Source organism: Protopterus annectens, chromosome 5.part1 (assembly GCF_019279795.1).
Source record: "Protopterus annectens isolate FY-2018-M chromosome 5.part1, PAN1.0, whole genome shotgun sequence".
Classification (NCBI taxonomy): Eukaryota; Metazoa; Chordata; order Ceratodontiformes; family Protopteridae; genus Protopterus; species Protopterus annectens.
The window spans coordinates 316,664,459-316,678,451 of NC_056736.1; the positions used below are offsets into that span (position 1 = coordinate 316,664,459).

Genomic DNA, 13,993 nt, shown 5'->3' on the forward strand with positions numbered 1-13,993 from the left:
ACTCAATGCAAGCACATGTTCGCATGCTGAAACTACCTTTTTTTATATACATTGAATGGGTGAACAGGTGTAGTTTGCAGCTACTTTAACAATGGTATTTGATAGTTCTTTTGACAGTTAATATGGTCAAACCAGGGTGGGGCAGTTATAGAGCATTACAGCGGCATGATTTAACTCTGATTTGTTTTGTTTTTTAAATTTAAGTGTAGTATGGTGCGAAGATGCATCCTTAAGAGGGAAGTGTTATGTGCCACATTAAAACAACTTACTGGCTGCATATGGATTAGAGGCTGTAATTCAGTTGCCCTGTTCTAAATCCTACTGGGCAGAAGTTAAACATATGACGGCATTAAATCTGTTGCAAAAAATTATGTTGTATTAAAAGACTATTGCATAGCCAGCTTTCCTCGTGAACATCATATTTCCCCCTTATTCTAACATGCTATTTGTTTAATTTATCCAAAATCTGCTTCAGAGCCAACAGTGGAAGGGTTGTATATGGGCTGCTTACGTAGCTGCAAGATTTTTCCCTTCATGATGACTGCAAGCTAGTAGCATTCATTGAATCCCCAAATAATAATTATATATATATATAATAATAGCCATCATGTGGAAGGCTTTGTCCATATAAATAACTGGTGCCAAATTGATGGACTGAAACTAAATGCCAAAACATTTCATTATCACACCCTTTGGGGAGATATCTATCTGGAAGAACTACCACATTAACAATACATCCCTAAGAGTTGGTACAGTTGTTTAGGATTTGGGAGCTTATGTGGACAGTGACCTGACTTTCAACCATCATGTGTCCACTGTCGTAACAAAGTCTTTCTATATTGTGCAGGTTAAAAATAAAGGGATTCAGTCTAGATCTAGGGATGTTATTGGCCCCTTTTACTGAGCCCTCTTTAGGCTAGTCATTGAGTACAATGCACCCCTTGACATGCATCTGAACAGACACATGCAACAACTGGAAAGCCCACAGATACCTTACTAAATAGATACAAGGCCTAAACAATATGTCCTACATGGACAGCTCAAACCCCTGTCGCTATATTCTGTATCCTACAGACTGCTAAACCTTGACTTGTCTGTCGTACAAGGCATCCTCTAATCCAGAACTGATGGACTCAGTAAGTCAGATGGCGTCAAAAATACTCTGTCTAGAGATCAAAAGTTATTCTGCAACATCAGCAGAATGGTTTGAAGGGGGCCGGTATATATTGCAGAAGATACCACTGTTCTGGAACTGACTCCCCATCCAAGTAAAACAAAAGTCATCCCTGTCCATATTCAAATGCAACTTGGATCTATGAATTACAAAGGCGTATGTCTGGAGAATTTCTCCCCAGGCCTCCACTGAAAATCGGCTTTGTTCCAAGTCACACTTTCCCAGTAAACAAATGATAAATAAATTAAAAAAAAAATGTTACCCCAGGACTGTCCCCTGAACTAATGGCAAGAGGCAGCTGCTAAATGATTTATTCCATGCATGAGTCTCCACAAATTATCTGTGATAGGTTCATAGGTAAGTACTAGGTTAGTTATCCCTGTCGACCATTTTATGCCTAGGTAGTTTCCTTTCCAATGATGAGAATCAAACCCTGTATCTTGTGTCTGTGAGTTAAACACCTTAACCATTATACCACCCCAATGATATGATCCCATTTATTCTAAACAGGGCTAGTATGTAGTTGTAAACCATGAGATAGGTAAGGCCAATTTAACACCAGATAGAATAGATTAATTCAAGCACAAAAAGCTTTATAAAATCATTCCCTTGACCAAAATCTGCAGTGCATCCATCCATCCTTCCCAATCATGTGGAACCAATGTATCTCAAATGATGAAACCAACATCTCTGTAGAATGCCAGGAACCCAAGCCTATTTCAAGGGATGCAGAAGCAATACTGATGATCTTATGCGCCTAAAACATTAACTGTTTGGTATCATTCACCAATGAAACTGTGTGAATGCATAAGGATAGTAGTCAGTGAATGAGTATTTAATTAAAAAGCAATCATACAGAAGATTTTGATCCTATCTCCATTTATAACTACTGTGTTCAAGACGTGTAGAACAACAAATTTACTTTGAGCATGGAGAAATAGAAATATGAAGCTTATGAGATCTTGAGGTCCTTGTTGAGTGTATCTAATAAGAGTTGTGATCAGAGAGAGAGTCATGATTCATTGTTGCACATGGTGCTTTACCTTTTCCAAGAACAAAAGTGTTATTACATAAAGTGTTTTACATCATTAATAGCAGTAAAATGCATAAAACCACCACAAACACTCCAAGTAGAAACAAAGTTTCTGTCAGATGAACAAATGATTTTAAAAGCTGTCAGACACTTCACTGTACCGCTTTTGCTTTTTTGTTTCATCTTTTAAAGTTGTGACAATACTTTAGATGTTGTTGTATAGTACCCTGTGTTATGCTGTAGCACGTGACTAGATTAACAGCACCGAAAGATGCTTTATTGTTTTCTGCACTTCAAAGCATAATCAATCACAGTCCTCTCTGCACTACATAAGAATAAGGTCATAAGGCAAGTGTCAGTTATTTTGAGGAGATATGTTGGGGTCAGAGTGCTTCTGTGCAGAGCAATATTTTTTCATGTGGAAGACCCAAAGTAATTTTTTGATATCTACAGGGGATTCAATAACTTTTTTGGTTTTACAGAAGCTCACTGTGATGGAGTAAGAGACTATATACTTTACACCAATTGTGTCCAAACATTTTGGTTCAGGGACTAATTACCATACTTAGCAAGGTTTGGGGCCACATTACTATATCTGAATTTCTGGGTGCCGCAGTGGTACAGCGGTTAACGTTGTCGCCTCACAGCAAGAGGTTCTCTGGTTCGATTCTTGGCTGGGGTGCCTTTTGTGCAGAGTTTGCATGTTCTCCCTGCATTCGTCTGGGTTTCCTCCAGGTATTCTGGTTTCCTCTCACAATCCAAAGACATGCGTCTGGAGCGTTTTCACCCGGGCCTCTGCTGAAAATAGGCTCTGTCCTAGTCAGACTTTCCTGGTCAACAAAATGATAAATAAATAAATAAATAAATAAATAAATAAATATCCAACTTGCACCTGCAAAGTCAAAGTAGTTTGTTGTGGGACATGCCAAGGGCTAGATAAAATGCTTTGGTGGGACAGATTCTGGCCAGCTACTGGGACACCCCTGCTTTAGACCATTTGCAAATTTTCCTCCATTCTGCAAGCTGTTTGAAAATGTATTTGCAGGTTAATCCTCTCCTTTATAAAACAAATTCAATGGAGATTTTCTCTCTGCCCATACAGCACTGTTAAAAAATATAAATGAATGTCCAAACTCCATTCACTGCACTCAGCGACAAGAATACACTAAGCTTCCTGGTGTTTTCAGAAATGACGTACTAATTTATTAAAACATATATACAAAATATTAGGTTAAGCACTTTCATCTATCAGTAAGTAGACTTCATCAGAACACTCCATTATTACCAAGACAGATTTTTAGACAATTTCCTAAACAATCTCCAACGTCTTTCCATTGCTGTCATGTACTTCAATTACATATTTAAAGTGCTCAGTGCATTCATTATTTTAACCATGCGATTGCCCTTTACTTCTTTAAATTCTGTTGCATACTAGAACTTACTTATACTTAAAAACCACAGTCCTATCCTAACACTACATCCTGTAAACTTGTGTGCCATATGTTGTGCTTATATTTCTAAATAAATACTTCCCCATATATGTCTAATTTATAACAAAACAGTTATCTATACCTAAAATATTTATAAAAAATCTCTTATAAAAAAGAAGACCAATAAGTGGGCATATTAAAAGAAAGGAGGCATAATATGTTATTACATACTTTAACTATAATTTTCTAATATAGGTTTAATGGATATGCTTTCATTCAACCCTGGGTAAACCGAAGCATTCAACTTGGTCTGCCATCTGGTTTCCCTTTCACCCAGTTTCTTACGTATACTACCTCCCCTAGGGTTCATTTTGATACTCTCTAATGTATCAAATTTAAGAGTCACAGGTGCTACTGACATTGAGATGTCTCCATAGAGCTTATTTCATACATTTAGCTAGGTATACTACATGTGGGGTACGACAGTTTCCATTCTTAAATATTACCTCTGTTTTGTTCATATCTTCCAAAATAGGAGTGGACACCTGTATTATCTGACTACACTGATTACACTGCCCACATTTACTGGTACCTGCCATCTTACCAGTATCATCCTTTTTTGATATTTTCTTTTCCAATTCACTTTCTACCATTTTTGGAAACAAACAAGGGATGTTCTCCCATCATTTTATATACATTTTGTTCTGTTTTCAAAATATTCCAATTTGATTCTACTATTTTTCTTATATCTTGTACATAAGGTCCTTGTTGAAATATGCAAGCTCTGTTGTAACTGGATGCAATATCATCATCCTTTACCTTACTTACATCCAAGGTTCTAATCAACCCAGCACCTAATATGGGTTTATATTTCTTACCCTATTCATTTTTCACATAGTCTTTGGTGTCTTCTATTAAATATGTGGGGTACCCTCTGTCCCTAAACATATTCCCTATAAGGTTCAATTCTTTTACCATTTCTGTATAATCTGAGGTCATTCTTGCAGCACATATATATTGACCTTTTATAATACTGCGTTTTTGGCTATTTGGGTGACAGCTGGAATATTGTAAATATGAATAGCTAAAAGTATCTTTTCTGTATATTTTTGATTTGAATTTCCCATTATCAACAAAGATATATGCATCTAAATATGAAATTTTGTTCTTATCCATATTAAATGTAAATTTCAAATATTCACTGGATGAATTCAGATATCCAATAAATTCATGTAATTTGCTTTAATTTCCTTTCCATAATATAAATATATTGTCCAAGAATCTAACATAACTAGTAATATTTTCATACAAAGCAGTTTTGAGTATGTACTCAGTTTCCCAATTAAGGAGGACCAGGTTTGCAAAAATTGGGGAGCAAGCCACCCCCATTGCTACCCCCTTACACTGCCTGTAATATTCTCCCTCGAACAATACATAATTGTGTGTTAACACAATTTCCATGAAATCCAATAGCAAAGATGTTGTGTCCCATGACAGACTTCCATACTTCTCAATACTATTACCAAACCTTCTCAAACCATCTTCCTTAGGTATACAAGAGAAGAGGTCAACAACATCTATTGTTACTAGAATAATGTCCTTGTTGCATAATTCAGGGACTAATCTACCCAAAAAGTCCCACGAATTAATTACTATATGGGTAATTTTGTCATAAATTGGCTTTAACCAAGTATCTATTACTGTCCCAAAGGGGAAGGTTTTGGATTTGTTACCAGATATGATTGAATGGAAAGGGGGGTCCATAGTGTTTTTGTGTACCTTGGGTATTCCCACAATAGTACTGATAAAAGGATATTCAACTTTCAAATATTTATACATGTCCATATCGATCCTACCATCAAGTAGGAATTCCTCCAAATATAAGTCAATTTTGTGATATCCTATGTTGACTTCATTTATGGATGATATCTCATAATTTCCTGAATTTAATAGGATTGAATTTACTTTATTAACATATTCAGCTGAATCGTATATAACCGCACCACCCCCTCTGGTTTCATAACCCGTATGTTTCTATTCCCTTGTATTTCTTTCAATAATTGAAATTCATTATAGTCTAAATTGAATTTCATCTTTAATGTTTTACATGTATTTCCATACTCATATAATTCATCAATGACTACTTTTTCAAAGATAGCCAAGGTGTTATTCATAGTAGGGGTGAATGTACTTTTCCTCTTAAAAATGTTCTGCTGTGTTCTTTCCTTATCATTATTAAAATACAGAGCTAAATTTAATTTTCTCATGTATTTTTTGAATTCTATTATATAGTCTACAATATTAATAGAACTATTAGGTACATACTTCATTCCTTTGGAAAATAAAAGGAAATGCTCCTTCCTTAATTCCAATTGTGTACAATTAAAAATACTAAATTCACCTAAACTGAAGTGTACTTCACTATGTTTAACTATACTTAATTTATCTTCCAATCTGTTCTTCCCTTGTATTCCTGGTGTTTTACACCACTATTTTGTCTCCAATTTTTCTGGAACCTGTTCTGTTGATTGTTCCTTCCTTGCCATTCCCTCTCTTTCTCTAAAAAATTCCAATTATTGTTGTTCCTGCCTTTCATATCCGAATTGTGATGTTTAACATCTTTATTTTCAATCATATCTTCCCCCTCCACATTTTGGTTCATTTTTGCCTTACAAAATCCCCACCTATAAGCCTCATGCCTCTCATATTGTTCCAAATTTCTTCTCATTTTTCTACATTTCCTATCATATTGTTTCTTAATATTGTTTTCCACCCATGTATACTGCATGTGTATTCTTGTCACTGAGTGCAGTGAATGGAGTTTGGACATTCATTTATATTTTTTATCAGTTGACCATTCCTGTAAGGAGTGTATTTCATACAGCACTGTTACAAGCTACTGATCATGAATTCTTTAAGTTAAATAAGGGCATCTTCACGGTAACGCTCTTCATCAATTTAACGACAACCTTTGACTAAGTTAATGGTTCATGCCTACTTATACAGCTTGACAATACCTGCTTTGCAGATGGAACATGACTATGAATCATAATTACTGTGTAGATTTATATTTCCAGGTTCACTGTTGTGATGTTGTTCCTGTTGTAGCATACCCTACATCTGGAATGCCTCAGGAATCCGTTATTGACCCTATTCTCATTATGTTTTTAAGCGTGAAGAGTGTTCTTGCAGCATTCTGAAATCAAAAATGTATTCTTGATGTTCTCCTCCTGTTTAAAGGTAGCAAAGGTGCTAAAATCTAAAATGCTCTTGTAGACAGATTCTGATAAACTCATCATATACTTCCCTGACCGCTGCTTGTAAAGTAATGTCTCCAAAACTGTCATTTGACATATCACACAGATTTGCTTTCAGCACATCTTTCATTATTTCTGATCTCTAAGGAGATATTTGTATTTCTTGAAAGAAGTCTAAATGTCTAGGTTTTATTTGTGACCCTGTCCTCCCTTTCTGCTCACATACAACTGAAGCTTATCTATAAACTCACTGGCCTTTTAATCTCTTACACACATGATAATAAATAATAATAATAATGATGATAATGATTATACTGATGGTGTTGATGAGGATAATAAAGTAAATAATAACAATGACAGTACAGCACTATGATTTACTAGTAGTCTTTTTGCGTAACCATCAAAATATACTTTCTCTTTAGAATCAAGTCCATCGCCCTTGCTGGCCCTAGAACACATCAATGTACTTTGATATGCTTCATAAGCATACTTCATGTCTAAAATGGACAACTGTATTGGTTTCCATAATAAATTACAAACTTTTTTTGTTGTAACATATGCACACCCTGCTTAGTAATCTTAACCACTGCTGCTCAGCATTACATATTTGATCTAAACATGAAGCCTTATTGCCTTTTTGACTTAGGGTGTGAGATGTTCTAGGTTCAAATACCAGGCAAGCCCAGCATTTTTAATTTCTAAAATCCTGTGGCCCTTGATTAACTCTTTTATATTCAGGGATTTGTCCAAAACCAGTTGTGATTTACAAATTTTATTGATAATCCCAAATGCTGTATCTCCCCAGAGAAACACTTGGACATGAGGCTGCTGCCTACACCTCTGGATAGATGTACTGAGATATTTGTACCAGCCTGTTGCAATCGTAAAGACAAGTTTAAAACTAAATACTCTTGGCTTAACTACGGCATCAATGAACTGTATAAGAAAAAGAAGAAGCCCCTACCCATCTGTACAAGATGCCCACTTCATCATTATAAAAAGATTTTAAAACTGGTAAGTCTTTGAAACTTGCTATTATGAAGTATAAAGCGAGCTACGAATTCAAGTTGCCACGAATTTAAAAGTTAACCTTAAGGCTGTCTTTAGCTGACTCGGGGAAACTTAATGGTAACTATCCATTCTTTACTGAACCTATCTCTAAGAATACCTTTTTCTGTGACCTTGAGAACAATGATAATATTCTTGCAAAAAAACTCTCTTCTGACTTCACTCCATCCACTCTCCCATCTTTCCCCCATTCTTCTTCACAACTTCCCTCCTGAAATCCCTGTAGACTGTCTTTTTTGGCACTTTCCAAAATTAAAAATATCAATTCTTTGGGTCCAGATAGTATTTCTGATGAACTAAGTCCCATCTATGATGACCTCTCTGTGAGTTCTTTGACCTGAGTCTCCCCAATGTTTACATTCCCAAAGTTGGAAGAACATCTGTTCTGGTGACCTAAGACGGAGACGATCCCTGAAATTGCCCCATGAGTTATATGCCTATCAGACTCACTAATATTATTTGCAAGGTTATGGAACAATTTGTAGTTGAACTAATAAACAAGTAGATGACCTAATATTCATGGATGCAAATCAGTTTGTTTTTTTGTAAAAAATAGATTGACTTCTGAACCTGATTGAGTTATTTGAAAGGGTTAGTGAGGCCAGAGATAAGGGACATACAGTCTATACCGCTTGCTTGGACTTTGTTAAAGCCTTTGTCACTTCCCATCATGTTAGGATTATTGACAAAGTCTTCCATCTCAACATTAATCCATACATAGTCTGATGGGCTGTCTAACAGAACTATACCATTAAGATATGTGCAATGTGGACAGAAAAATCATCATTAGTACTGTCCCACAAAACTCCTTATTGATATATACTACTTTGGTTTGAAGCTGTTCTCAATGGGATTGTAGCTAACCAAGTTTGCTGATTGTTGCAAATTGGGGGATGTTACCAAATAACATTCTGATACTGAAATTCTCCAGTAAGGGCTAGACCAAACAAATTTTTGTTGTGTTAATCATTGGCTTTCCCTCAATAGCAGTAAAGCAGCATATTTTATTTTGGTAAATCTAGAATCACTACCTGTTACAATGTAGATACTGTTCTACTAAAATCTGGCACAGTCATTGGGGATTTGGGTACCTATGCTGACAACTCTTGACTTTCCTCCAATCACTATGTTTCTGTGATGGTCAGAAAATCCTTCTGCCTTACGTAGGTTATCCTTTGTGCTGCCTCCTGAAGGACCAAAGAAGATGCAGTTTCATTTGATTCCTCGTTTATTAGGCTCAGCATTGAATATTGTGCCTTCTTTGGAAGGAACCTCGCTAAGCACCAAAACCAGCTTAGAACACCTCAGTGTTTTATTTACGAAAAAGATCTCTGGTTCCAGTACCCTTAGCCATTCTGAAAGACTAAATGTCCTCATTGTTACATAGAGTCTTGATGACTGATCTTTGCTTAGCATTCTGTGCAATGAATAACCCATCATTCTATGAACTCCTCCATTAAACAGAACCAGTATTAAAGCAAACAGCAGCATTAGACAATTAAACGTATAATGCCACATCAACACTAGGTGTCAGGATAGGTACCTGACCCACTGTATTCTTTATTTTTGAAACAGAGTTATCTTGTATATATGGCTGAACACTACACTAACAACCTTTAAAACCAGTCTGGATTACTGGATTGCTGATCACAAATTTGCAGCTGGAGTATGTAAGGAAAATCTAATGAGGATGCTATTAGTGTCCCTACAGTACTGATAAGGACCTTAGCCTTAAGCTTAGTAAGACTTTATGAACCTATTACCCACTTGTCTGTGCATGTGTTAAGTTAGTATGTCCATGGTTTAGAATACTGTGCCTTCTGATATTAAATCCTGCCCTTTCATTTCATCTTTTAAGGCATCCTTGCACAATCATTTCATACTAACAGATATAAATGCTTCAGAGACTTAAGCTAATCTCCTGTTGTTCTGTTTAACACCTGCCATGATGAAAGTATCTTCCTCTGTCTCCATTTGTCTGATATTCATATTTCTTTTTATTTACATCATATTTATATTCTTGTATCTCAGTTTGTCCTGGTGACCCCTTCTCTGTCTTCTGTCTGTCATATATACCCTCTATAGTGTTCTATCCAATATCCTTCACCATCACTGATATCATTAGTCAGTATCTTATCTCATTGTGCCTGATATTCTGTAGGTACTGAATTTAAATTTTCCTTTAGGCCTGTTTAAGCATTTCGGTTATACAAGTTTTAACTGCCACCAACACAGCAAGTCATTGAATTGCTTCAGTCTGTAATTTACATTTCAAAGCTACAGTGTACTGTATATTGTGTATATATGCTATACTGTATCAATTTACCACTGAAAAGGTCCCCTGGACTAGTTGAAGTAATGGAACAGTAGGGCGAAACCTTGTTTATAACAGATGAGTGAGATATAACAATTATTTTGATGTCTGTTATTTAGGATTCTGCAATGTTCCATACATGACTGTACTGCTACAGTAAAATACTGCTATTGTAGCCAAACTGTTTTGTAGCATAGATTTTGGAAGAACATATTTTTGTTAATTTTATTTTTTTTTCTATTTCTTTCACAGGCAGAATTCTCAATCGTTTTTCTAAGGACATTGGACACCTGGATGACTTGCTCCCCTTAACATACGTTGACTTCACACTGGTAATGCATAGTATTTATTATCTATCGAAGCGCAGTTTGCAAGTTTAGTTCATTATCTTTCTAGTTGTTTCTTCAGTGGCTCAGTTTCTGCACTCACATAGCATATGTTTTTAAGTAAGAACCTGAATGAAACACGCAAGTGATAACTTTATAAATCAGAGTGTAACAGTAGGGTGCGGCTGCAGTTTCATGAGTTAGCAAAGCCAAAATGAATTTAATGCGAGTTATAATTGGTATGTAGGAGTGCCGTCAGATAAACAGTGCAGTTTCATGACATAGTTTCACTCCACAGTAGCTTTGTGCTGGGTAAGTTGTTGATTTTCCTTCCAGTGATTTGGCACATCTCCATGTCATGTTATGAAATGTGGTCACAGTACAAAAATAATCATCTCTCACGAAAGAAGGTAAAGATGAGCCAAACACTATGCATGTTAAACACAAAGACATAAATGCTTGCACACAATGGGCATAAAAGCAGGTGTGGTCACCTACAGAGAAAAGAAAAGATTAGCAATAATAGAAGAAAAATAATACCATCTTAAACAGGAACAAAAGAGGGATGTTTGCGACAGATAAAGATCTCCACGGGCACAAAAGATTTCAGTACTAGTAAAACAGCTCCGTTGTAAGATCAAAGGTGCAACACAAAGGTGATATTTAATCATTATTTCTTATTTAAATAACACCATTTGAAAGTCTGTAATATGTCCTAAAGGCTCATAATGTTTAATTATCAAAAATAATGTTATTTAAAGTAGTTCAAGGCACATGTTATAGAGCCAGTAATCCTGTTAGTGGATCAAGATGAATTAAGTAGGTTGACTATAGGGTACAATTACAACAGATTTACTTTTATGAGTCATTGCTTCAGAGTGTTAGCTTCACTTTGTTTACCATTATTTTTTTCTGCTTTTTTTCAAATAACAGACATTCTGTTTTCATTTGTAAGTAAGGTTTCCAGAGAGCACTTCAGAGTTCAAGTCTAAGCCCTTTAATTGTTCTCTGGAGGAAAACACCTAGAGGCTGAATTTCAGAGTGCTTTTTGACAGAGGTCTAATGTATGTAAGAGATAGAGGAAGAATTAGTTGTGCCTTGATTAAGCTATAATACTCAGAAAGTTTACCTGCACACACAACACTATGTCATAGGGCATAAAGGTAGAGTGCTTTTTCCAAAGCTTTTCCAACATAGCAGAGATCTTAGGTCATTAAGTCATCGTGTTAGAGATTAGATAGGGTATTTCCTGTTTCTTTAAAGGCAATGCTTAGAGAAAAAAAAAGACACTCCATGAGAGCCAGACACATTAAAGTACCAGTGAATTCATTTTTACAAGTCTCTGACAGTCTGAAAAAGTATATCACTAGATGCATGCTCAGACATTAAATGATAATATTGATGTTAGTGTTATCCCCACCCCACATACTTGTACATTGTTAAAAATGAATATACCTGGTTGTGGCCACCTTTACTGTGCTACCTTGAAGCTGTGCCACTGCTGCTAGGAAAATGTGGATTGAAATGATACCATACATCCCAGAACATGCCCCTAGCTTGCCAGCTCACTGTAACTGTGCGATGAGTATGAAGCCCAGGTGAGAGGGGCATGTGCAGTAGTGTACACAGCAGTCAGCAGAATGCACACAACATTCCCGTATGTTAATGACACTACTCATTCCTTTAACATTCCCATATGTTAATGACATTACTCATTCCTTTAACATTCCCATATGTTAATGACACTACTCATTCCTTTAACATTCCCATATGTTAATGACACTACTCATTTCTTTAACATTCCCATATGTTAATGACACTACTCATTCCTTTAACATTCCCATATGTTAATGACGCTACTCATTCCTTTAACATTCCCATATGTTAATGACGCTACTCATTCCTTTAACATTCCCATATGTTAATGACGCTACTCATTCCTTTAACATTCCCATATGTTAATGACACTATTCATTCCTTTAACATTCCCATATGTTAATGACGCTACTCATTCCTTTAACATTCCCATATGTTAATGACATTACTCATTCCTTTAACATTCCCATATGTTAATGACACTACTCATTCCTTTAACATTCCCATATGTTAATGACACTACTCATTCCTTTAACATTCCCATATGTTAATGACACTACTCATTCCTTTAACGTTCCCATATGTTAATGACACTACTCATTCCTTTAACGTTCCTATATGTTAATGACACTACTCATTCCTTTAACATTCCCATATGTTAATGACACTACTCATTCCTTTAACATTCCCATATGTTAATGACACTACTCATTCCTTTAACATTCCCATATGTTAATGACACTACTCATTCCTTTAACATTCCCATATGTTAATGACACTACTCATTCCTTTAACGTTCCCATATGTTAATGACGCTACTCATTCCTTTAACATTCCCATATGTTAATGACACTACTCATTCCTTTAACATTCCCATTTGTTAATGACACTACTCATCCCTTTAACATTCCCATATGTTAATGACACTACTCATCCCTTTAACATTCCCATATGTTAATGACACTACTCATGCCTTTAACATTCCCATATGTTAATGACACTACTCATCCCTTTAACATTCCCATATGTTAATGACACTACTCATTCCTTTAACATTCCCATATGTTAATGACACTACTCATTCCTTTAACATTCCCATATGTTAATGACACTACTCATTCCTTTAACATTCCCATATGTTAATGACACTACTCATGCCTTTAACATTCCCATATGTTAATGACACTACTCATTCCTTTAACATTCCCATATGTTAATGACACTACTCATTCCTTTAACATTCCCATATGTTAATGACACTACTCATTCCTTATGTTACTACTCATTCCTTTAACGTTCCCATATGTTAATGACACTACTCATTCCTTTAACGTTCCCATATGTTAATGACACTACTCATTCCTTTAACGTTCCCATATGTTAATGACACTACTCATTCCTTTAACATTCCCATATGTTAATGACACTACTCATTCCTTTAACATTCCCATATGTTAATGACACTACTCATTCCTTTAACATTCCCATATGTTAATGACACTACTCATTCCTTTAACATTCCCATATGTTAATGACACTACTCATTCCTTTAACGTTCCCATATGTTAATGACACTACTCATTCCTGTATCTTAGACTAGCCCCAGTGGTCACCAGTGCACACCTCTCTACCAGTTATTGCTGCATCATGCAGTTATGTATCCATGCATTAGCTGGGTGCACTATCTTGCAGCAAATCCTGACAGCACTGTCACTCATCACTGTGCATTGCAACAATATTCGCCAACCTCTTCAGTAGTGTGGCAGCATATTTTGGCTAAACACTGCATTGAACT

At 35.8% G+C, this 13,993-nt stretch overlaps 1 protein-coding gene across 3 annotated transcripts in view; it reads left to right on the forward strand.

Moving 5' to 3' along the window:
* ABCC4 (ATP binding cassette subfamily C member 4) overlaps positions 1–13,993 on the forward strand; it is a 2,616,332-nt gene that overhangs the window by 1,674,942 nt on the left and 927,397 nt on the right. For all 3 annotated transcript variants that reach the window (XM_044072995.1, XM_044072997.1, XM_044072996.1), the window contains one exon: positions 10,529–10,608. In XM_044072995.1, the coding sequence (XP_043928930.1) occupies positions 10,529–10,608 (80 nt within the window). The remainder of the gene's footprint in view (positions 1–10,528; positions 10,609–13,993) is intronic.